The 27,273-nt window shown below is 41.2% G+C and overlaps 1 protein-coding gene across 2 annotated transcripts in view; it reads right to left on the bottom strand.

Annotated features, from left to right (window-relative positions):
* The window catches only part of TDRD3 (tudor domain containing 3), a 474,894-nt gene that overhangs the window by 240,253 nt on the left and 207,368 nt on the right, over nt 1–27,273 (bottom strand). For both annotated transcript variants that reach the window (XM_073580356.1, XM_073580355.1), the window contains exon 4: nt 25,715–25,875. In XM_073580356.1, the coding sequence (XP_073436457.1) occupies nt 25,715–25,875 (161 nt within the window). The remainder of the gene's footprint in view (nt 1–25,714; nt 25,876–27,273) is intronic.

The following is a 27,273-nucleotide window of genomic DNA, read 5'->3' as shown; positions in this document are numbered from 1 at the left end:
GTTTTGATGCCTTCAGAGTGAATCTAAAATTTTCATAGTTATGAGAATAAAGAAAACTCTTTGAATGAGAAGGTGTGACCAAACTTTTGGTCTGTACTATATATATACACACACACACACATATATATATATATATATATATATATATATATATATATATATATATATATATATACATACATACACGCGCACATATATATATATATATATATATATATATATGTATTTATATTACATAGATAGATAGAAGAAAAGCTGGTAATTTTGCAGCCGCAGTAGTGTAAAATCACAGCAGTAGCCGACAGGATAGAAGAGATGGATTACATACAGTAAATGCAAATGGTATAGGTAGATATATACTGTAGATGTCAGTGACAAATACAATTACTACAGTGTGTGTGCAAATTACCGGACATGTATTTAATTAACAAAAGATTATTTTTCGGAAAAAAATGGCGTGGGCTCCTGCGCGATTTTCGTAACCAGCAGAGGGAAAGCAGACGGCTGGAGGCAGATGTTTATAGCCTTGGAAGGGAGTAATACCCATGGAGCTTCCCAGGCTATTAATATCAGCTCATTAATATCAGTATGAATGGCTCGGCTCCCCTGTCCCATCCTTCTATGTGTGGCTCAGCTCCCTGTCCTCCCCGTCCCCCTCCATGCTCCTCAGAGCACCCCTGTCCTACTCTGTGCTCTCCCATCCTGCTCTGTGCTCCCTCCGTCCTCCTCTGTGCTCCTCCATGCTCCTCTATCCTGCTCCGCCGTCCTCCCCCATGCTTCCCCCGTCCTTCCCCCATCCTCCTCCGTGCTCCCCCATCCTCCTATCACACAGCGTGGGAAACAACAGTTTTTCTGCTGTGTACGTTCGGCTATATTCGGCGATTAAATCGGCGAATATTGCAAATTCGGCGATCATGAGCCGAACCGAACATTGAATTATTTGCTCATCTCTACTCTTAATGTTCTACTGAGAGAAGCAGATAAGAAGCTAGTCGGCATGTAATGGCATCGCATACTTGTGGTCATGTGATGACCTCTCGAGCTGGCAATGGAGAGACACTGTGCACATTGTCAAGATTCAGCAATCGACAGTCATACAAAGTGATTTCTGAAATTTTTATTCAGCCTTGAAAACCCCTTTAATATGGAATCTGAATTGGTTGGGGAGATATTGATTCAATGGTCACCACAAAGCCTAAAAGGCCTGCCTGTTTTACACCGGAGTCACAATGCCACATTCACAAGTTGTGGAGAACGGGAAGATTTTGCTGCATCTTATTATAGATATGTTACCATGGGTTGTACATCTAGTGGTTTTTGACTGGCACTGTGGAATATTCTGCAGATTTCATTCTTTGCTCTTGAAATCTGCTGCGAAATCCACAATTTATTGCTGATTTTGCCGCTGTAGAACTTGGATGTTTACAAGTCTCTTTTTCTTGATCGAGTAAAAAAAGAAAACTCCAAGCATATATTTTTTTTTGCATTTTTTTTTTTTTTTTGGTGGAACTCATTGCAGACCTGACCAGGAGCAATACATAAGATGAAGTTTGCAGCTATAAAATGCCCTGTAGAAGCAACAGTTAACCCATAAGGATTTTGATGCAATTTTACTGCAAGCATAAATATGCCCTATATGATCCCCGCCTTATGGTTCGTGTAAATCAAGTCTGAAAAGTCTTACTGAGCTATTTTCAGTGACTATGTTAAAATCAGAACTATTACATGGCGCAAATTATATATTTCAAATAAGATAATATAATTCAAATAATATAAAAGCCCATAACCCATGTATTTCTTTTGTTGCACGTACTCCAGAGATTTCTCAATCAGCATACTCAAGCAGATTATGAACACGCAGCCAAAATAGCAATTATAGGCCTCAGATTCATAATTGCAAAACCACAAAAATTAAATGATACGTGGTTAATGGTCCGGAATACAACATTTTGCTGCTCAACTGAGAATTCATTCTGTAGGGTCATAAATTATTTGGCTGCGGTTGCAACAACCAATCTGCACATTGGTTGAATGGATCATAATGGAATATGCATGCCATTCTGTAGATCCTGTTCCCCTTCACCTTTTCTCAATTTCGCAACAATATCTTGTAGCAACATAACATTAAGATGCTGAATAACTTTGGAATGTGCTGAATTCAGCAAATTGTTAACTTGTTTTCAAGGACACATCTGTAATTTTTGATAATTTCTATGCAAGTCTGTTTCTGGGCACCAAACAGTTTGGGACATCAGCCAGGTTTTCATACACCCATTTCACATAATGAATTTTTTTTTGATTTTGAGCTAACAAAGCACATTTTAAGTAAGCAATGCAGATGGTCAAGTTCATCGCTCATCGTCATGCTCTGGGAGGCCATGTTGTTCTCAGAAATCAACACAAAATTATTGCAAGGCTCAAAACTCCATATTCACATGTGCATTCCAGGCATTGATTTCCAAAATCAGGGACATTAATAGCATGGGTAGCTCCAAATTGTCTCATCCCAACAAACATCTCTTATCGCCAGGGGAGCTGCAACCAGCCACACAATGCACCCATTCAAATCAACAGCTGTCCATGGAATGCATGGAAACCCCACACTCACCCCCAAGTGTGAAAGCAGCTCAATATTCCAGCACACGAAGGCCACATCTCAGAGGATGTGCACAAGGATGGTCTTTATGGGACACCATCTAAGATCTAAGATTTCCATTCATTGATACAAAATGGTCATCAGATTTGCATGAGTGGCTATGACGCCGCTCGTGCAAGTTATGTTATCACACCCACAGGGGCGTGATAACATAAGAGGGCTTACTAGTCTGGGGCAACTAATGCCCTCTCGAATAGTCAAATCCCTCATTAGCTTAGGGAAAGCGGAGGTTATAAATGCTTTTTTTAAAGCATTTACTTAACAGAATTATGTTATACAAGGATGGCTAGAGGTAGTTTAATCACAAATAGAAGAATGATGGTGGATTGGAGGGTATGGGGCACCTGACAGGTTCCTTTTAACAAAATGTAGCTGTCAGATCAGGGCAAGTTCAGAACCATTTTTTCCCAGTTACAGGGGTTGTCTGGTTAGAACATATCACTTATCGACAGAATAGGTGATGACTTTTAAAGGGGTTGTCCGGGAAGTTTACATTGATGGCCTATTCTAAGGCTAGATCATCAATATCTGATCGGCGTCTAATAGGTTGAAGATGCACAGTGCCAGGTCACGGCCACAATATAGATGACAGAGCTGGTCTTTGCAGTTTGGTAACTGAGCTGAACGCTGCCGATTGAACTTCCACTGATCAGATATTAATGACCTATCTAAAGATTAGGCAACTAATATAAAAGTCCCAAACAACCCCTTAAGTCAATAGAGGTCCATCCTCTCAGACCCCCACTGATGGGCAGAATGAGACATTTTTATTCCTATTAAAATGGAGAGACAGCATGCAACTGTCACTCCATTCACTCTCTATAGGTCTTTCAGAGCAGAGTCATTCCATTTCAAGTGAATCAATGCAATTGTCATCTAAAGTTTTAATTATTTTGACATTTTGCTGTTTGGTAATTATGTGTTAGAGAATACAAAATGTGAAGAAAAAAATTCTTTAATCTTTATTTTTTTTTTAATTAATTTTAAAAGTTTTGAAAAAATGCCTGGACAGAAGCAAGATAGAGAAATGGAAAAAACACTCAACTGTACAGGCTTTCATCTGATATGTTACAAGAGTATCTTTGTTAATAATTTACCCATGAGGCCTCAAATGTAAAATTTTGAAAAGCATTTCTTAAAAAAAAACCAAAAAACTATATTATGTAAAATGTTCAGAAAAATTCACATTTGACTTCTATGCTCCTGGCCACATCTGTACCAAAGATCAAGTTGGGATCTCAAAGGGATCATACATCAAGAAGTAACTATATAAACAGTGTCAATTTGAAAATCTCAAATTCAGATCTGTTCAGCCTGTCATTTGAAAGTGTATTGTCTATAATTTCCAAATAATAAAAAAAAAAAGTTCATAACTTGTCCTGATTAGACAAATCAGTGTATCTTGACACCGTACAGGCTGAAAACTGTTTATCCCCAGACATGGATTACGGCTTGGGACAGCACGATGGACAGGTGATGGATGGATATTGTCGATTTTTATTTTTGTTTTCTAGCAGGAGACAAGGGCTTTAATGGAATGGGCGATGGATAATGAGAGTATGGTTTAATTTAGAATCATTAACGGAGTCTGTGTCATTCTTTCAATTAAAGAACTTAATTATGGCTGTTTGCTTATTTACAATATAACTATAGGATTAGTAATGGATAGGCATCTTATAGACATGCACATGACAGCGTGACAAACACCTGGTGTTCGGGGGGCTGAACCCGAACAGTTTGGCTGCATTCACACATCGCGTTTTTTTTGCATTTTTGTAGCGGTTTTAAACGCGCAATTTTGCTGCGAAAACATGAAAAATAAGCATCCCATGCAATCCTATGGAATTCCGCAATGCTGTGCTAATGCTGCATTTTTTTCCGCGGCGGAATCGCTTCGCAGTAAAAAAACGCAGCATACTAATTAATTTAGCGGAATCGCGGCGATTCCACCCACACAGGAATGCATTGTTTTGCTTACTTTCAGCATGTGGCTGTGCCCACCATGCGAAAAGTAAGCAGAACATTTGCGGATGGTACCCACGGTCCGGAGGAGAGTAGACTGTCCTCCCGGCTGTGGGTACCATATCCCTGTAAAAAATAGAATTAAAATAAAAAATATTGCTATTCTCACCTTCCGGCGTCCCGCGCAGCCTTCCCGCCTCTCTCCTCGCTCCCGTCATCTTCCGGTCCCAGTAATCCTTTGCGCGACGTCTCGCTGTCATTCGCGCAAAGGATTACTGGGACCGGAAGATGCCGGGAGCGTGGAGAGAGGTGGGAAGGCTGCGCGGGACGCCGGAAGGTGAGAATAACTTTTTTTATTTATTATTTTTTTACATCATATCTTTTACTACTGATGCTGCATAGGCAGCATCAGTAGTAAAAAGCTGGTCACACTTGTCAAACACTATGTTTTTATCGAGTGTGACCAACCTGTCAATCATTTCTCCAAGCGATGCTCCAGATTGATTGTAAAACGCTAGCATTCTGCAAGCTAATTACGCTTGCAAATCGCTAGTTTTTCCGCGGGAAAATCGCGGGATTTAAAATGCGATTTTCCCGCGGAATGGAATTCCGGAATTCTCGCAGTAACTTCCGCAATAGTTCCACTACGTGTGAACGTAGCCTAACACGTACTTCCTGGTGAAGTCCATTTCCTGTGTCCGTGCCCTGTCAGTATGGACACCGAACATTACTGTTCAGGTTAGCCCATCTCTAGTCCTGATTTTAAACCAGGCAAATCATTAGTTAACTCTATAGTGGATACAGTGAAAGGTTTTTACAATAGTGATGACGTGAGCCGAATTATAGCTGACAAGAAAGTTTGTGCATCTACGAAAGTGAACGGTAAGAAAACTCATGTCCAGAAGAGGCTGGTTCTTACCGAAGCACCCCAATGCAAACTCGAGCAGTGAGCACTCGCGTTCAACACTAATGATGACATATTCAAAATGACGAACTAATTTTACCAAATTCTGTGTAGTAAATATGGGTTAAAAATCCTCACTATTTCCCTGGATAAAATCTTTAAGGGGTGTAGTTTCCAAAATGGGGTCACTTGTGGGGATTTCCACTGTTTAGGCACATCAAAGGGCTCTTCAAACGCAACATGGTGTCCACTATCGATTCCAGCCATTTTCACTGCTTGCCTTTCAAGCCCTGCCATGTGCCCAAACAGTAGTTTTCCCCCACATATGGGGTACCGGCGTACGCACGAGAAATTACACAATAACTTTTGGGGTCCAATTTCTCCTGTTACCCTTGTGAAAAAGTCATTTTTTATCATATTTTGGGCTAGAATTAAGATAACGAGATGGAAGAGGCATCATTTTGTTCAGAATTATATGGGCTTCAATTACATATGTTTGTTTATATTTTGCTTTTGAGGTGTCAAATTCTAAATTTTGATGGTCGATTTCAGAAAAACTATATCTTATACATTCTTCAAATAATGTATATCTGTTACTTGTGTTCTTGGTTACATTTACTCAGAGTTGGGATCTCTGTAGGATCATATTTGGAAATGTGATTTTCTAAATACAGTCTCATTCTAATCACATGTTTAATATTAAATTAAAATAATCAATTAAACACTTTTTAAATATACATGTAACAATTTTTTTATCATTACGTCACTAGATATGTAAAAAAGTCATAAAAGCCAAAAATTCAGGCTTTCAAAACTTTAGAAAACTAAAAAAAAAAAAAAAAAAAAAAAAAAAAATTAACTAATGACTAGAGTTGAGCGACTTTGGTCGGATCGGGTTTCGTGAAACCCGAATGAAACAAAATAAGTTTCAGATGAAACTCGTCCGACTAGAGCAAAACAAAGTCGGAGTTTCGTCCGAAACCCGACCCCAATGCAAGTCAATGGGAAATAAAAGTCGGACGAAACTCCGACTTTGTTTTGCTCTAGTCGGACGAGTTTCATCTGAAACTTATTTTGTTTCATTCGGGTTTCACGAAACCCGATCCGACCAAAGTCGCTCAACTCTACTAATGACGATAAACATTAAAAAGTAAAGTTATTTTTAATTCACTAAAGCAGCACTTCAAAAAACACCAAAGAAAATAAATATCCTAAGATGGTAAAAAAAATATTCAGATTTGGATCTCTTGGAATGGAATGAGCTAGCACTGTACTTGCCTTTCTCCAGTAGTCCCATGGAAAATGAGCAGAGTGTTGACTGAGCACTACTGCTCCATCATAACGTATAAAAATGCTGCATTTTGGGGATCCATGGGGTTCCCAGCAGTCAGACTCCCGAATATAAATGTTATTGATTCTGTGTATAGGTTATAACTTATCCCAACCATACAACTGCTTTAACAATATGTTTCTACTTATTGACTACAGAGATCTTGAAACCACGAACAAGGAAGATAAAATACAGTATTTACAGAGGAAATGAGCCACATAAGCAATATTGCACATATTGTCGTATATACACTACCGTACAAAAGTTTAGGGTCACCCAGACAATTTTGTGTTTTCCATGAAAACTCATACTTTTATTAATCAAATGAGTTCCCAAATGAATTTAAAATCTAGTCCAGACATTGACAAGGTTTGAAAAAAGGTTTTTATTTGAAATAATAATTTTCTCCTTCAAACTTTGCTTTCGTCAAAGAATGGTCCCTTTGTAGCTATTACAGCATTGCAGACCTTTGGCATTCTAGCAGTTAATTTGCTGAGATAATCTGGAGAAATTTCACCCCACGCTTCCAGAAGCCCCTCCCACAAGTTGGTTTTGCTTGATGGGCACTTTTTGCGCACCATATGGTCAAGCTCCTCCCACAACAGCTCAATGAGGTTGAGATCTGGTGACTGCGCTGGCCACTCCATTACAGATAGAATACCAGCTGCCTGCTTCTTCCCTACATAGTTCTTGCATAATTTGGAGGTGTGCTTTGCGTCATTGTCTAGTTGTAGGATAAAATTGACTCCAATCAAGTGCTGTCCACAGGGTATGGCATGAAGTTGCAAAATGAAGTGATAGCCTTCCTTATACAAAATCCCTTTTACCTTGTACAAGTCTCCCACTTTACCAGCACCAAAGCAACCCCAGACCATCACATTACCTCCACCATGCTTGACAGATGGCTTCAGCCACTCTTAGAGCATCTTTACAGTTGTTCTGCATCTCACAAATGTTCTTCTGTGTGATCCAAACACCTCAAACTTGGATTCTTCTGTCCATAACACTTTTTACCAATCTTCCTCTGTCCAATGTCTGCATTCTTTTGCTCATATTAATCTTTTCCTTTTATTAGCCAGTCTCAGATATGGCTTTTTCTTTGCCACCCTGCCCTGAAGGCCAGCATCCCGAAGTCACCTCTTCACTGTAGAGGTTAACACTGACATTTTGCGTGTACTATTTAATGAAGCTGCCAGTTGAGGACCTGTTAGGTGTCAATTTCTCAAACTACAGACTCTAATGTACTTATCTTGTTGCTCAGTTGTGCATCGGGGCCTCCCACTTTCTACTCTGGTTAGAGCCTGTTTGTGCTCTCCTCTGAAGGGAGTAGTACACAACGTTGTAGGAAATCTTCAGTTTCATGGCAATTTCAAGGCATGGAATAGCCTTCATTTCTAAGAACAAGAATAGACTGTCGAGTTTCAGATGAAAGTATGCTTTTTCTGGCCATTTTGAGAGTTTAATGGAACCAACAAATGTAATGATTGAAATTCTCAAATAGCTCAAAGGAAAGTCTGGTTTATAGCTTCTCTAATCAGCCAAACTGTTTTCAGCTGTGCTAACATACTTGCAAAGAGTTTTCAAAAGTATTCTAACCATCCCTTTAGTCTTCTTACACAGTTAGCAAACACAATGTACCATAAGAACACTGGAGTGATGGTTGTTAGAAATGGGCCTCTATACAGTTATGAAGATATTGCATTACAAAAGAGACGTTTGCAGCCAGAATAGTCATTTACCACATTAACAATGTATAGAGTGTATTTCTGAATCATTTAATGTTAGCTTCATTGGAAAAAAATGTGCTTTTCTTTCAAAAATAAGATAATTTTTAAGAGACCCTAAACTTTTGAACAGTAGTGTACAATTCCCCTGGCTGTAACAGAACTATCATTCTCCAACGTGACACAAAAGGATAAACTTTCAAGTTTTATATGCTGGTTGCCACACAATGCTATGAACGGATTAATTATCTAATGAACAAATACCACAATTATGTGGATGCTGCACTTAAAATAATGAAATATATCATCAAGAAGCATAACAAAAAAGGGTGAAAAAAAAAACAGATTTACAGGACTGTAAGTGCATTAGGCAGGATTAGAAGGGAAGCTGTATTCTTAAGTGAATCTCTGACCTTCCCACCTTGTGCATTTTATAGTCATGAACTTCTATAACTAATATGTTAATAGGAAAGGAAACAACAGAATTAGATTACCATGTGCTGACATGTACACTGGAATCCCAAGATAACATCCCTGTCATCTCAGGGAAAAAATATTCTACCCTGTGTGATGGTGTGATATGTTATGTGGGTATCATTTTGTGTTTATTCATATTATACGGATTTCCATAGTGTTTTCTTGTTGCCCTGTATCATTCTGTATATTCCCCATATTGTCTAGAGTCTCAATTACCTTCCAAAAGTCTGATAATTGAATTAGCTTACTTAAGCCCCCTTTACATTTAGCAATGCACCAGCGATCCCGACCACAATATGACCCGGTCAGGATCGCTGGTGCATCGCTAAATGGCCACTAGTGAGCTGCCAAACAGGCAGATCTCACAGCGACGTAGCGACGCAGCAAGCGGTCGTTACTTACCTTTCAGATGTGGCGACGATGACGTCCTCTGCCCGCGTCCACGCCAGCAGGAAGCGGCCGACGAGAAATGGACGTGGACGATCTCGCGCGATCAACGATAGCCAGTGGGGGAGCCGGTCAGAGGTAAGTATCACACATAGCGATATCGCTGCTGCGTCACAAAATCGGTGACGCTTTAGCGATATTGCTATGTGTAAAGCCCCCTTTACTGTCTGCAGCCTGACTGTACCTATGCCTCTTGTTGAACCCCCTGTAGTGCCTTAATCCCCAAGGCACCTTAGTCAGGTCTGGGAGGCCTGAAAACCGCCCCAACCTGTCTGACTACCCCTGGACATAAGGAGGGGGCTGGGGAGGACAGGAGCTGGTCAAGTCAGACACTCTGTGGTGATGATCGTGTGAAGACGGCACGTCAGAGAGAAGGGGAAGCATATATGGACCCATTTTATCCTCTGACTGCCGGATTATTGGACTCTCACCTCCTTGGACATTCATTCTGTTACTAAATTGCATTTGAGTTCTGGACTATTGTATCCTCAGTGAGGTGGACTGTTTATGGACCTTTTAGTTTTGCCTATAATAAAGGTCTTGGGATTGTTAACACTTCCCGCGCTCTGTTGATTATGTGGTATCGGAGGACCCGTGACACCCTGTTCCTTCAAGAAGACTAAGTCCTTTTTTGATAAAGGGAATCTGTCATGAGGTTAGTGCTACCCTCTTAGAGCAGCATAATGTAGGGGAAAAGTCGCTGATTCCAGTGATATGCAGCTTACTTTGCTACTGTTTGATAAAATCACAGTTGTATATGTAGTAGATCTACCAGTTAACTGAGCTCAGTATAATCCCACCAACACCACTGATTGGCAGATTTCTGTGTACACTGTGCATAGGCAGAAAGTGATGGGAAGCAGTGCTGTACAGAACTCAAGAATATGGAGGACTACATGACGGCAGGTTTACTCCTCTAGAGATAATCTTCTGCTCTACAGCACGCAGCCCAGTAAGTGAAACAACACTGGAATCAGGATCCCTGTCTCTATAATTACACACTGCTCTCAAATTAGGTGGCAAAATCCTGATGACAGATTCTTTTTAAATCACGCTTATATAGCCAAAAGCAGCTTGACTTTGTGCTGGAAATGTACGGGTAGAATTCCATCTGTAAATCAAATGTATATCTTTGTACCGTGTTAGCCAGTAGATAGAAATATTTGCCCTTAAGACCTTGTGGGGGCATCACAACACATTAGGAGACCCCAATCAGAGGACAATAAAACACCCAGACTCCTTATTTATGAACTTGTCCAATATTTATTCTTCTCCCTATCCCATAATGATATTTCTGCTTCAAGTCACTTTCTTATCTATTGCATTTTTTCTGTGCTGTGTTGTGCATAAATATGTGATTCTTCAGATGTTGTATTAGTCAATGCCTGATGAAGAGACCCGAGTAGTCTGGAAAGCTTGCAATGTGTGTTACCATCTTTTCAGTTAGCCATTAACCCCTTTTTGCCATCCGACGAACTATCCCGTCCATGGGACCTGGGCCACTATGCCCATGGACAGGATAGTACATCGGCGCGATCAGCGGCGCCCACGTGGTGAGCGCCGCTAATCGCGGCCGGGTGTCAGCTGATCGCGGTGTACCGGGGGTTAAAGGGAAGCATCGGCAGGGAGGGGGCTCCCTCCGTGCTTCCCTGAGCCCCCCTCGGCAGCGCAATGTGCAGCGCTGCTGCGGGGGGCTCCTTTCCTCCAGGCCCCCGAATCCAAGATGGCGACGGGGGCCTTCGGGGGCCTGAGGAAGCTGGCTTCCTCAGTGCCTGCAAAGCGCAGGCATGAGGAAGCCTTCTGCAGTGCCTGTGTCAGATCGCTGATCTGTCACAGTGATCTGTGATGTGACAGATCAGCGATCTGTCACAGGACAGTGATGTCCCACCTGGGACTATTTAATAAAGTAAAAAAAAAAATAAAAAAAAGTGTTAAAATAATTTAAAAAAAAAAATCGCCAAATAAATTAGAAAAAAAAAAAAATATTCCCCCAATAAATCCATTTTTTGGAAATAATAATAAAAAAAACAATAAAAGTACACATATTAGGTATCGCCGCGTCCGTAATGACCCGCCCTATAAAACTGTCCCATTAGTTAACCCCTTTAGCGAACCCCTTAAAAAATAAAAATAACAAACGAAGCAAAAAATAATGATTTATTATCATACCGCCAAACAAAAAGTGTAATAACGCGCGATCAAAAAGACGCATATAAATATCCATGGTACCGCTGAAAACGTCATCTTGTCCCGCAAAAAACGAACCGCCCCACAGCATCATCAGCGAAAAAATAAAAAAGTTATAGCTCACAGAATAAAGCGATGCAAAAATAATTATTTTTTATATAAAATAGTTTTCATTGCATAAAACCAACAAAAACATAAAAAAACGACCTAAATGAGGTATCGCTGTAACCGTACTGAACCGAAGAATAAAACCGCTTTATCAATTTTACCGCACGCGGAACGGTGTAAACGCACCCCCCCAAAAGAAATTCATGAAACGCTGGTTTTTGTTCATTCTGCGTCCCAAAAATAGGAATAAAAAGCGATCAAAAAATGTCACGTGCCCGAACATGGTACCAATAAAAACGTCAACTCGTCCCGCAAATAATAAGACCTCACATGACTCGGTGGGTCAAAATACGGAAAAATTATAGCTCTCAATATGTGGTGATGTAAAAACTATTTTTACAATAAAAAGCGTCTTTTAGCGTGCGACAGCTGCCAAATATAAAAACCGCCATAAATAGTAAATCAAACCCCCCGATATCACCCCCTTAGTTAGGGAAAAATAATAAAATTTAAAAAAAAGTATTTATCTCCATTTTCCCATTAGGGTTAGGGCTAGGGTTAGGGCTAGGGTTAGGGTTAGGGCTAGGGTTAGGGCTCAGATTAGGGTTAGGGGTGTGTTGGGGTTAGGGTTGGAGTTATAATTGGGGGGTTTCCACTGTTTGGGCACATCAGGGGCTCTCCAAATGCAACATGGCGTCTGATCTCAATTCCAGCCAATTCGGAGTTGAAAAAGTCAAATGGTGCTCCTTCCCTTCCAAGCTCTGCCATGCGCCCAAACAGTGTTTTACCCCCACATGTAGGGTATCAGCCTACTCAGGACAAATTGCAAAACAATTTTTGGGGTCCAATTTCTCCTGTTACCCTTAGGAAAATAAAAAATTGGGGGCAAAAATATCATTTTTGTGGAAAAAAATGATTTTTTTATTTTCACGTCCGAGTGTTATAAACTTCTGTGAAGCACTTGGGGGTTCAAAGTGCTCACCACACATCTAGATAAGTTCCGTGGGGGGTCTAGTGTCCAAAATGGGGTCACTTGTGGGGAGTTTCAATAGTTTAGGTACATCAGGGGCTCTCCAAACGCACATGACACCCGCAGACCATTCCATCAAAGTCTGCATTCCAAAACGTCACTGCTTCCCTTCCGAGCCCCGACGTGTGTCCATACAGTAGTTTTCTCCCACATATGGAGTGTCAGCGTACTCAGGCCAAATTGGACAACAACTTTTGGGGGTCCAATTTCTCCTGTTACCCTTGGGAAAATGAAAAAATTGGGGACTAATTGATCATGTTTCTGGAAAAAATACGATTTTTTTATTTTCATGCCCTGGCATTATAAACTTCTGTGAAGCCCTTGGGGGTTCAAAGTGCTCACCTCACATCTAGATAAGTTCCTTAGTGGGTCTAGTTTTCAAAATGGGGTCAATTGTGGGGGGTTTCCACTGTTTAGGTACATTAGGTGCTCTCCAAAGGCAACATGACACCCGCAGACCATTCCATCAAAGTCTGCATTCCAAAACGTCACTACATCCCTTCCTAGCCCCGACGTGTGCCCATACAGTAGTTTTCTCCCACATATGGGGTATCAGCATACTCAGAACAAATTGGACAACAACTTTTGGGGTCCAATTTCTCCTGGTACCCTTGGGAAAATAAAAAAATGGTGACTAAAAGATCATGTTTGTGGAAAAAATACGAATTTTTTGTTTTCACGCCCGGGCATTATAAACTTTTGTGAAGCACTGGGGGGGTCAAAGTGCTCACCACACATCAAGATAAGTTCCTTAGGGGGTCTAGTTTCCAAAATGGTGTCATTTGTGGGGGGTTTCCACTGTTTTGGTACATCAGGAGTTTTCCAAACGCGACATGTGTCCAATCTCAATTCCAGCCAAAAACGTCAAATGGCGCTGCCTCCCTTCCGAGCTCTGCCATGCGCCCAAATAGTGGTTTACCCCCACATGTGGGGTATCAGCGTACTCAGGACAAATTGCACAATAACTTTTAGGGTCCTGTTACCCTTGGAAAAATAAGAATTGAGGGTGAAAAGATCATTTTTGTGGAAAAAATATGATTTTTTAATTGTATGGCTTTATGTTATAAACTTCTGTGAAGCCCATGGGGGTTCAAAGTTCTCACCACACATCTAGATAAGTTCCTTAGGGGGTCTAGTTTCCAAAATGGTGTCATTTGTGGGGGGTTGTGGGGGGTTTCCACTGTTTTGGTACATCAGGGGTTTTCCAAACGCGACATGGTGTCCGATCTCAATTCCAGCCAAAAAGGTCAAATGGCGCTGCTTCCCTTCCGAGCTCTGCCATGCGCCCAAATAGTGGTTTACCCCCACATGTGGGGTATCAGCGTACTCAGGACAAATTGCACAATAACTTTTAGGGTCCTGTTACCCTTGGGAAAATAAAAATTGGGGTGAAAAGATCATTTTTGTGGAAAAAATATGATTTTTTAATTGTACCGCTGTACGTTATAAACTTCTGTAAAGCCCTTGTGGGTTCAAAGTTCTCACCACATATCTAGATAAGTTCCTTGGGGGGTCTAGTTTCCAAAATGGGGTCACTTGTAGGGGGTTTCCACTGTTTAGGTACATCAGGGACTCTCCAAACGTGACATGGCGTCCAATCTGAATTCCAGCCAATTTTGCATTGAAAAAGTCAAACGGCGCTCCTTCCATTCTGAGCTCTGCCATGCACCGAAACAGTGGTTCCCCCCCCACATATCAGGTATCTGCGTACTCAGGACAAATTGCACAATAACTTTTGCAGTCCAATTTCTCCTGTTACCCTTGGTAAAATAAAAAAAATTGAACCTGAAGTATTTTTTTTATGAAAAAAAGTTAGATGTTCATTTTTTTTTTAAATATTCAAAAAAATTCCTGTGACGCACCTAAAGGGTTAATAAACTTCTTGAATGTGGTTTTGAGCACTTTAAGGGGTGCAGTTTTTAGAATGGTGTCACTTTTGGGTATTTTCTATCATATAGACCCCTCAAAGTGGCTTCAAATGTGATGTGGTCCTAAAAATAAAATGGTGTTGTAAAAATGAGAAATCGCTGGTCAACTTTTAACCCTTATAACTTCCTAACAAAAAAAAATTTTGGTTCCAAAATTGTGCTGATGTGAAGTAAACATGTGGGAAATGTTAATTATCAAGTTTTTTGTGTGCCGTATCTCTGTGATTTAAGGGCATAAAAATTCAAAGTTGGAAAATTGCAAAATTTTCAAAATTTTCACCAAATTTCCGTTTTTCTCACAAATAAACGCAAGTTATTTGAATGAAATTTTACCACTAACAAGAAGTACAATATGTCACGAGAAAACACTGTCAGAATCACCGGGATCCATGGAAGCGTTCCAGAGTTATGACCTCATAAAGGTACAGTGGTCAGAATTGTAAAAATTGGCCCGGTCATGAACGTGCAAACCACCCTTGGGGGTGAAGGGGTTAAAAGGTATCAACCACTGAGGACTCTCAATTCTGAATATTTTTCGATCTGTAAATCAATAAATAGCTAGGAGGCAGGATTGTACAAAGGGCCATCATGGCAAATTGGGCTCACCCTAATTTGTTGTTGAAAACTAAAGGGATATTTCTTAAAATGGATGGATGGATGGATGGATGGAGTAGCACAGTCAAGTGTCTGAAAGAAAGGTGAAATCTGACTGTCTATTGTAAGTCATCTGTTTTACTGATAAGGACGGAACAGCAGATCCTTGAGGCTTAGTCATGGGAAGGGCTTCTTCTAGGCTTTTTGTCCTACTGCAGACAAGGCAGAGTGCAGAGGCGTTTGCTGCAGGTTCAATACAGAGTCTCCACAATATCATACAGAGGCACACTTAATTTTATTTCCTCACAAATTCATATACAGGTCCTAACAAAAAAAATCGTGGTAAATTCCAATATATTCTGACTAGTCTGGTATTTTTTCATTGGAAGCGCCATTATAGAGAGCAGAATATGTGTCCATTGAAAATGCTGTCCCATGGGGCCCACCGCTAAGTGAGACTAAACAACAACTCTCCATTGTGTTTGTTTCAGGACCAAAAATAGAGATCAAATTGTTTGGTGATCTGATCTAGGGCAGCTACAATGCAGATTAGAACGGAGTGTTAAAGAAGAACTAACTCCTAAGGGAAACCAAAAGCAAAAACCACAAGAAACAAACACAAAAAATGTTAATTTTCAAAACAATAAATTTCAAAGTAGTTCCAAACAGTGCGAAAACAAGCCATGCCATGGATTAAACAATCAAATCAGGAAGCAAACAGAAAAATAGGCAATACATGTGAAGGCATTTTGCTTCTTTCTCCATGACCAGGAGTGTCATGGACAAAGGAGAAATTGTCAAATGGAAACTCTTGCACGGCTGCTATGCTTCAGACTCCAACCTGATGTGTTTGCTTGGTTTTTGACAGGGACAGATAATTTTTCCATCATGGATTTCAGAGCATAATGCCACGTTCACACCATCAGTATTTGGTCAGTTTTTTACATCAGTATTTGTAAGCCAAATCAAAGGAAAACGTATAATAGAAACACGTCACCACTAAACAGGTGACTAAATGGGGAGGAACCATAAAAAAGTGCCTTTGTCTTTATTCCAGGAATAAAACCCATGTAACATAGTAACATAGTTATTAAGGTTGAAGGAAGACGTTAAGTCCATCTAGTTCAACCCATATCCTATCCTAACTTGCCCTAACATGTTGATCCAGAGGAAGGCAAAAAAAAACCCATGTGGCAAACAGTAAGCTTCACATTGGGGAAAAAAAATCCTTCCCGACTCCACACACGGCAATCAGACTAGCTCCCTGGATCAACACAATATTAAGGAAACTAGTGTATATACCCTGTAATATTATACTCAAGAAAGGCATCCAGTCCCTTCTTAAATTTTATTAGGGAATCACTCATTACAACATCATATGGCAGAGAGTTCCATAGTCTCACTGCTCTTACAGTAAAGAATCCCCGTCTGTGAGTATGCTTAAACCTTCTTTCCTCCAGATGTAGAGGATGCCCCCTTGTCCCCGTCACAAGTCTAAGAGTAAAAAGATCATTAGAAAGGTCTTTGTATTGTTCCCGCATATATTTATACATTGTAATAAGATCACCCCTAAGCCTTAGTTTTTCCAAACTAAATAACCCCAAGTGTAATAACCTGTCTTGGTATTGCAGACCCCCTAGTTCCCTAATAACCTTGGTCGCTCTTCTCTGCACCCGCTCCAGTTCAGCTATGTCTTTCTTATACACCGGAGACCAGAACTGTGCACAGTATTCTAAGTGTGGTCGCACTAGTGACTTATATAGAGGTAAAATTATGTTCTCCTCATGAGCATCTATTCCTCTTTTAATGCATCCCATTATTTTATTTGCCTTTTTGCAGCAGCTGCCTGACACTGGCCACTAAATGTGAGTTTGTCGTCCACCCATACACCCAGGTCTTTTTCAGTGACAGTTTTGCCCAGTGTTTTACAATTAAGCACATAATTATACATCTTGTTCGTTCTACCCAAGTGCATGACCTTACATTTATCCCCATTAAAGCTCATTTGCCATTTATCAGCCCAAGCTTCTAGTTTGCATAAATCCTCCTGTAATATAAAATTGTCCTCCTCTGTATTGATTACCCTGCAGAATTTAGTGTCATCTGCAAATATTGAAATTCTACTCTCTATGCCCCCTACAAGGTCATTAATAAATATGTTAAAAAGAAGCGGGCTCAAAACTGACCCCTGTGGTACCCCACTTCTAACCGTGACCCAGTCCGAGTGTGCTGCATTAATAACCACCCTTTGTTTCCTATCCTTGAGCCAGCTCTTATCCCATCTACACATATTTTCCCCTATCGCCATTGTTCTCATTTTATGTATCAACCTGTTGTGTGGCACCGTATCAAAAGCTTTTGAAAAGTCCATGTACACCACGTCCACTGCATTCCCTTGGTCCAGTCCTGAACTTACCTCTTCATAAAAGCTTATCAGATTAGTCTGACAGGAACGGTCCCTTGTAAACCCATGCTGATATTAGGTCATGAGGTTATTCTTCTCCAGATATTCCAGTATAGTATCTCTTAGAAAACCCTCCAGGATTTTACCCACACATTCATTGGGTGGTTTCCCAAACGCCAGTCCTCACGGAGCCCAACAGATCATGTTTTCAGGTTTTCCTTACTCTTGTACAGGTGATGAAATTATTATGGAATGATCATCAACGCATCGGAAATTGCCACAGGTTCTGTCACCTGTACAATAGTAAGGAAATCTTGAAAACACGAACTGTTGGGGGCCATGAGGAGCAGAGTTTGGGAAACACTGCTCTAGAACAGATGGCCATGGTGAGCTGAAGGTGTAGTAGGGGAAGAACATATATTTACACAAGGTTTTACAACTCTACAGGTGCTTTCAAACTGCGTTCTGGCACCCGTTCTTTGGTCCCGTCAAGGCTCAAGTCTGAACCGCAAAACAGGATTCGTGCGTATGCGCCAACTGGGCCATAGACTATAAGGGTGTTGACAGCAGAACGAACGTGGGCTCTGTTGCACATCATTTTCGTGGTGTACACCTTCTGGAGGAGGTCACTCAGATGTAGTAGACTGTGTGAATCCTGGTAAATCCTCTTCAGCCAGTTACCCCTTTTCTAGCATACATTAGAAACGAGCCGAAATGCATCACAGATATTAATACCTCAGTAAGAAATAACCCATAGAAGAATGTTCGAGCTCTGGTCCCTTCAACATGATATTGGTAAGTATCTTAACTTATTTTGGTGTCCTGTCAGAAACCCCTATGTGGAATATGCAGAATACAACATTTTCAAAGCAGAAAAGGAAGAATAAAGTGCACGGTGACTGTTCCCACATGCAAGGAGAGACGATGGATAGTGCACAGGAATAGCGGCTCTTATCGCATGCCCCAGCCTCACTAGTCATGATCCAACAATGTAATTATTTAAGTGAATTCCTGCAGAGCATTTGAAGCTATTAAAGTGACACCTCTACAGAGCGGGAGACAGCCATTCATTAATCAGATGCTCGGATCACAGATAGCTGGAAATTACAGCATTTATTGAACAGCGCAAACCTTTAACAATGCTTCAAATGCAAAGTGGGAATGTTTCACCGTGTACAGGTGGGACGTGCAGGTCAGGGCAATTATACCAGGACTGAATGGATTCAGCGCGGCAGTGACAGATATCACCCATTGCTCACATATTAATATACGGTAATAGGTTACAGTTGTGGCCAAAAGTATTGACACCCCTGCAATTTTGTCAGATAATACTCAGTTTCTTCCTGAAAATGACTGCAATCACAAATTCTTTGGTATTATTATCTTCATTTAATTTGTCTTAAATGAAAAAACACAAAAGAGAATGAAGCAAAAAGCAAAGCATTGATCATTTCACACAAAACTTCAAAAATGGGCCAGACAAAAGTATTGGCACCCTCAGCCTAATACTTGGTTGCACAACCTTTAGCCAAAATAACTGCGACCAACCGCTTCCGGTAACCATCAATGAGTTTCTTACAATGCTCTGCTGGAATTTTAGACCATTCTTCTTTGGCAAACTGCTCCAGGTCCCTGATATTAGAGGGGTGCCTCCTTCAAACTGCCATTTTTACATCTCTCCACATGTGTTCTATGGGTTTCAGGTCTGGACTCATTGCTGGCCACCTTAGAAGTCTCCAGTGCTTTCTCTCAAACCATTTTCTAGTGCTTTTTGAAGTGTGTTTTGGGTCATTGTCCTGCTGGAAGACCCATGACCTCTGAAGGAGACCCAGCTTTCTCACACTGGGCCCTACATTATGCTGCAAAATTTGTTGGTAGTCTACAGACTTCATAATGCCATGCACACGGTCAAGCAGTCCAGTGCCAGAGGCAGCAAAACAACCCCAAAATATCAGGGAACCTCCGCCAAGTTTGACTGTAGGGACCGTGTTTTTTTCTTTGAATGCCTCTTTTTTCTCATGTAAACTCTAGGTTGATGCCTTTGCCCAAAAAGCTCTACTTTTGTCTCATCTGACCAGAGAACATTCTTCCAAAACGTTTTAGGTTTTTAGGTTTTTTCAGGTAAGTTTTGGCAAACTCTAGCCTGGCTATTTTAGGTCTCGGGGTAAGAAGTGGGGTCTTCCTGGGTCTCCTACTATACAGTCCCTTTTCATTCAGATGCCGACGGAGAGTACGGGTTGACACTGTTGTACCCTCGAACTGCAGGGCAGCTTGAACTTGTTTGGATGTTAGTCGAGGTTATTTATCCAACATCCACACAATCTCGCGTTGAAATCTCTTGTCAATTTTTCTTTTCCGTCCACATCTAGGGAGGTTAGCCACAGTGCCATGGGCTTTAAACTTCTTGACGACACTGCGCACGGTAGACATAGGAACATTCAGGTCTTTGGAGATGAACTTGTAGCCTTGAGATTGCTCATGCTTCCTCACAATTTGGTTTCTCAAGTCCTCAGACAGTTCTTTGGTCTTCTTTCTTTTCTCCATGCTCAATGTGGTACACACAAGGACACAGGACAGAGGTTGAGTCAACTTTAATCCATGTCAACTGGCTGAAAGTGTGATTTAGTTATTGCCAACACCTGTTAGGTGCCACAGGTAAGTTACAGGTGCTGTTAATTACACAAATTAGAGAAGCATCACATGATTTTTCGAACAGTGGCAACACTTTTGTCCACCCTATTTTTTATGTTTGGTGTGGAACTATATCCAATTTGGCTTTAGGACTATTCTTTTTGTGTTTTTTCATTTAAGACAAATTAAATGAAGATAATAATAACAAAGAATTTGTGTTTGCAATAATTTTCAGGAAGAAACTGAGTATTATCTGTCAAAATTGCAGGGGTGTCAATACTTTTGGCCACAACTGTATGTCAAGTATTTTTAGACAGTGCTAGATTCGATAATTGTGCGCCCCCCCCCCCCCCCTGACCTAACATAACAACTGCTGAAGAAAAAAAAAAAATCTTAAGATGTTCTCGTGTCTTTCCATCTTTACATTTCAGAGCTATGCACGGATTCCTTGCAAGAAAGCTGTCATCTACAAATTCAGAGCAGCAACTTTCTCCAAAATCACAGCCTTCTGCTATGGGTGAAAAGATCAGTAATTAGTTAAAGGAATATTGCAGCCTCAAGTATTATCATACTGAGATTGGTGGGGTCCAACTAAGGCCTGTTTCACACTTCCATATTTTCCCGTCAGTCAAAATCCGCGTAGTTTTTAAAAAAACGGATCCGCCAAAAAAGGGGCTGATCCGTTTTTTTCCCCCCATAGACTTAAATTATTGGCGGATCTTGACTGACGGTCGTCCATTCCATTTTTTATGGATCCGCCAAGATTTTAGCGGCTCCAGGGCGGATGAGACAGACCCTGCAACGTTTTTTTTGCTTTGACGGTCCGCTATTTTGAGCATTAACTCAAAAATGCTATTCCGGGAGCCGCTAAAATCTCTCTCTCTCTCCCCACCTCACGCTCCCGCGTCCCATCCGCGCGATCTTGCTCCACCTCCCGATCTCGCTCCAACTACCGGAATTTCTCGATGCACCTCCCGGCCGACCGCTCTCGATCCAACTCGCGGTCGCTTTAAATTACGCCACGTCGCTTCTCCTGTGGATCCTTCCTTCAACAACTCCGCTGCCATCTGTCCGTCAAGGATCAGTTGCTCTGATTTCAATTGACTGCCGACGACGGAGGTATGAAACAGGCCTAATGACCGCCAGGACAGGATAGCCTTCATAGTCTATGGCTCTGGTGGAAGCAGCCGAGTGCTGTCCTGGCTGGTTTCTCTCAAAACCATAGTCAGCGAAAGGTGCGGCAGGGCACAGGGTAAACCACTGCACCCTACATACTCTTCTCATTCGCAGTGCTATGGGGTGAAAGGCAGTACAGAGACATTTGTGCACTGAACATTGTAAGTAAATCTTTTAATTCAATGTATGTGTGTATGTATGTGTGTATCACCAACCAATCAAATAGCATCTTTCATTTCACCAGAGCTGTTTAAAAGAAGCTGAGCTGTGATTGGTTGCTATGAGCAACAGTTTTCTCACTCCAGAACACATCTGCAGATACTAACTGGATGGGAGAAATCTAGCATCCCTGGCAACATAAGCTCCCAGCCATTATCTGCCCCCCAGAAAGGAGCTGAGACCACATGGCAGAAATGAATCACCCCCTCCCGTGCCCATATACCTATTACACATCCTCCATCCCAGAGGCACATCTTCCCTCTTAAAGGGATCTCCGGTATGGACGTTAGGGCAAATCCCTCAGCGCTCTGATTCTGACCCCAGGCTTCTATTAAAGGGATCATTGGTATGGAAGTCAGGGCAAATCCGCTAAGCGCTCTGGTTCTGACCCCAGGCTCTCTTAAAGGGATTCCTGGTATGGAAGTCAGGGCAATTGCCTTCAAATGCTTTGGTACTGACCCCAGTCTCTCTTAAAGGGATCATTGGGTATGGAAGTTAGGGCAATTCAACTAAGCGCTCTGATTCTGACCCCAGGCCTCTGTTAAAGGGAACCCCGGTATGGAAGTGAGGGCAAATCCACTCTGCGCTTTGATACTGACCCCAGGCCTCTCTCAAAGGGATCTCCGGTATGGAAGTTATGGTAAATCCCTCAGCGCTCTGATTCTCACCCCAGGCTTCTAATAAAGGGATCTCCTGTATGGAACTCAGGGCAAATCCACTCAGCGCTCTGGTTCTGATGCCAGGCCTCTCTTAAAGGGATCCCCGGTGTGGAAGTTAGGACCGTTCCACTCAGCGCTCTGGTTCTGATCCCAGGCTGATGGGATGATGTGGGATATTAGTGGTAGCAGTCCGGTGGCTCTGATGGAATGATGTTGGATATTAGAGGTATTAGGGATAGTAGTCCAGTGGCTCTGACGAGATGATGTGGGATATTAGTGGTAGTAGTCCGGCGGCTGTGACGGGATGATGTGGGATATTACAGGTAGTAGTCCGGTGGCTCTGACGGGATGATGTGGGAGGATATTAGTGGTAGTAGTCCGGTGGCTCTGGCTGACGGGACGATGTGGGATATTATAGTGAATGTGGCTATGCGGAGTGGGCGGGGCTCTACACTCAGCTTTATATATAGATATATGTAGATATAATCATTATAATTTGTTATAACTAACCGTAGTTCGTTACTATGCCCGGGCAATGCCGGGCTCTTCAGCTAGTTGCAAAATAAAACCAATATCCGAGTCCTTAAGATATTGTGCAGGATTTTTAGAACTATTTTACGAGACCTGTAACATTTTACCTTTTCGGGATATGGGGCTGTGTGAGGGATCATTTTTTGCACCATTACGTTTTTACTGACACCATTTTGGGGTAGATACGATGTTTTTATCGCCTTTTCTTGCAGCTTATTAAAACGAAGTGATAGCAAATGTGTATTTTTTAACTGTTTTATTTTTAATAGGGCAAAATAACTGATTTGAACAATGCATTTTATTTTACTTTTTCATATTTTTAAAAACGGTTTTTCTCACTTTTTACTGTACTTGTTGAAGCCTCGATCATTTAATCACTTGTACTATACATAGCAGTGCATCAGAATTGTTATGTATAGGTAAAATCATGGTCTATGAGCACCAGCTGAACGCTGGCTTTCACAGAAGTATTATAATAACAAGCTCGGGGGTCTTCATCAGACCCTCGGCTGTCATGGCAATCCATTGGCGCCTCTTGATCACGTCACGTCGATGAAAATGTGGAATGACGTGCCACCTACGGCACTTGTTAAATGCTGCTGTCAGAAATCGATAGTGGCATTTAACACATTAACAGCCGCAGGTAGAGCTCAGCTCCATCCGCAACTGCTAGAGGCAGAAGATGGCTGAATACATCACCCATCATCTGTCGGGAAATATGCAAGCTCAGCTTGCGGCCCTGCAACAAAGGAAGGGACATGGCATGACGTAACTATATGTCACACAAGATGAAGGTGTTACGGGGTTGCATAACTAGTTTAAAATTGATGACCTATCCTCAACATATTGTGGGTCTGACACTAGGCAGCTCCAACAATCAGCTGCCTTCCATGCTGGCAGCTGCAGGACTGAATGGCTCATCTCCGTCCACTGTGTAATGGTCACTGCTGCTATACATTCAAATAGATCCGAATCTGCAGTACTCGGCACTACATTGTGACAGAGCTGTACTATCCAGCTCCACAACTGCTAACATCAGGTGTCAGAATTCCATCGATCAGATATTGATGTCCTATATTGATAGGTAATCAATTTAAAATATTTTGAGGACATGATCTTGTGGCACTTACTAATATATGAGCAATACAGGCTCTCATTCTGTAATGGACAGTGTAGTTTTCATACAGATCACACAGAGATGCCATTTTCAATATGGTCGCTGGTGGAAAAATATGTGACCAGATAGGAGTATGAATTCCAGCCCCTCACTATGCAGGGTGCCATTATTAACATTTGTGATAGAATGGCTTGTGGTAAAGAGAACACGGATATCGGCGTGCTCCTGTAATAGGATGTCACTTGCGTAACTAGTCAGTAGATGACATTTCTTCTCTCATAAATATTCCAGCATCAACCCTGGGTGGTATTATTGAGAAGTGGATGTTAGGAACCACAGCAACTCAGCTGCTAAATAACATTACGCAGCATGGTCCTCCGACAGCTCAGAGTCATAGTGCACAAAAGTCAACATAAGGAAATTACATGCAATTCCCAATAAATACTTCTTATCACAATCCCTCCTTGTACAGGAGTAATCAAAATACACAGTAAGATGTATGAATGCAGTCAATGCCTACTGCTCTGCACTAAATTTGTCATTTTGAACTAGATACACATTGTAATAGTGTCTTCAGAGTGAAAGAAAACTTCTCCTTTGCAGACATATTAGCAATTGAAGTATTTGGCAAATGATCAGTTAACACTCACTTGGATTTAATAAAAGTTATCAGACAATTTTTCAATGTGGGTACATATTTCTTCCCCTTGTATGAGCTGACCAATCAGACAGGGGGCAGCAAAACTCAAAAGAAGAATATGGACCCCACAATATCCAAGAGCAGTTTTCTGTGTGTGAGGTGTAATCATTCAGCTCTGATCTCCTGGTCTAACCTCGTGCATGAAGCAGTGTAGGAATCAAGTTCTGGGCTTCCCCTGTGACCCTGCTCTGATCTCACTACAGAGTGATTACAAGCTGCACCAAGTACAACAGACATAAGTGTTATACTGACACATGTCCAGACAAACAGTGTGGAAGGAAGGGCAATACAGCAGAGGTGATAGTGCTATGACATGAAGAGATCTGGTAGAAGAGTTTGTAATGAGACACGGCTAAGCTCACCTGCACTGCCCTTTCCCTAGAGGGACCTTATCTGAAAGGTGTTAGTCACCGGTGGTTTCTAATCATGCACAAGATCAGGGATACATCTCACACACTGAAAAACCGGTGCTAAGCTATGATGGAGGCGTGGTCTTTTTCGGCTATGTTGCTGCCTGCTTATGATTGGTCAACATCGTACAGGGTAGAAAACACACACCCCAGTGAAAACTATCTGATAACACCCACTTGGTTTAATAGAAAGTTGACTCATTAGGGGCTAAATACTTTTACTGCTAATATCTCTGCAACTTGGATCCATAATAAAAAATATATATATATTCCTCTCTGCAGCAACTATCAAAATATGAGTAGAGTTCAACATGAAAAATCTGGTGAAATGTCGCTTTGAAGAGAATTTTCAGGAGGTATTTGGGATTATAATGTGGAACAGCCTAAACAAACTGCCATGTAAATCAGTTTGGGTTCACTAAAGTATAAGCATAAGCCACAAATAATAAATAGTATTTCTATATAAGGGTGTTGGTTTAGCGGCTTTTTAGTAGGGATTTTAGATAGGAGAGCCTCTTACCTGACTTTTGACAGGTGATTAAACTCTATAGCCGTGCAGGACGTATGGCCATCTGTCATTTGCAATCGAAGCATCCGAGGAGCTGCCTGAGATTCTTCATTGTCTTTCGGCGCAGATATATTGCGGATTTTCTGAATTTGTAGAACACAAGGACCATCTATCTGAAAAAAGGTAAGGGAGCTTTAGAAGAAAAGCAAGCAGATATATTAAGCTGTATGATACGTTTTAAATATTATTTTCAAGGAAAATAGAGGATAAAGACATCCCAGGATGCAGCTGAATCCCCACGACCCACGCCATGAAGACAGAGGGGCATGCATGAACGCTGTGAAGAATACAAAAAACCTTGACATTTACCACCAAAGAGTAATGGCTTCCAGATTCAGAGAATCGGCATGTGTACGGCGATACTGAGCAGCTAGTTACCAAGAGAACATTGGCCACAATTCACCACTTGCAATTTTTTTGTCATTGTTCTTTTGTCTTTTGTAATGTGCTGACATAAATTTTTCAAAATATCCCACGTGGTTGATGAATTTGGAGCAAAAATTTTTAAAAAATGTGCTTTTACTTTTTCTCCTTTATCCCAGCTTTTGTGACTTCTTGGTGCAAAAAAGTCACAATTCCTTTAAAATGGCGCATATCAGTCTTCAGATGTGCCAAAAGAAAAATTTTGCTATAGTCCTTACTCCAAGCAGACACTGGAGTGAGATGCACCACAAAAAATGCAACCTTTAGAAAAAGTCGCATTGTAAGAATCTGTCTAAAACATCTGGATAAGCAAATATGCTGAAGAAAAATAAAAAAAGGATTTAAAAATGACACAAAACATATAGAAAACAAGGCGCATGTACTAAAGCTACTAATAAATAAAAACAAATTAATCAACAAAAGAGGAGAATCGCCAATGATGTATAGAGACCATATATCTTAGGTCACGGAAGAGGGAGAACAACAAACTCTTACCTGCTGATATCTGTCTCACCTTCTGATTAGCCAGCTTTGCGTGATGTCATTCTTGTGGCACGGCGCACGTGGTATTGAGTAAGGTCGGCTAATCAAAATATAAGCCACAGATGTCAGTAGGTAAGAGGCGGTTCTCCCACTCCCATTCAGCGAGATCACAAGTTCAAAGTTGGAATGGAATGTGTGAGTTTATAAAAGCATCATCTCTATTATGCAGCCATTCTGACAGGTAAACACACCAGAATCATCAGGTCTAAGATCTGTTTAATAATGTATGAAATATGGTGACAAATCGGCCTTGAGCTGCAGAGAGATGGGTAGTTTCTTTCTGACAGATTTCTGTAGAAACAAAACATGCAAACTTTGTGTTCACACAGAGCCAGTCGGCAATGCTGGAAGATGGAAGATGTCAGCGCTAAAGCCAGCCACAAGTGAGAAATTAAATTTGTTTGCAAGCATAATTATTCTCTTATATACAGTGCCTTGCGAAAGTATTTGGCTCCCACATATCATGCTTCAAACATAAAGATACCAAATGTAAATTTGAGGTGAAGAATCAACAACAAGTGGAACACAATTGTGAAGTTAAAAGA

The sequence above is a fragment of the Dendrobates tinctorius genome, unplaced genomic scaffold (genome assembly GCF_039654945.1).
Source record: "Dendrobates tinctorius isolate UK_male_01 unplaced genomic scaffold, ASM3965494v1 ptg000064l, whole genome shotgun sequence".
Lineage (NCBI taxonomy): Eukaryota > Metazoa > Chordata > Amphibia > Anura > Dendrobatidae > Dendrobates > Dendrobates tinctorius.
The sequence above is the reverse complement of the archived record's forward strand: the minus strand, read 5'-3'. Positions and strand labels throughout refer to the sequence as shown.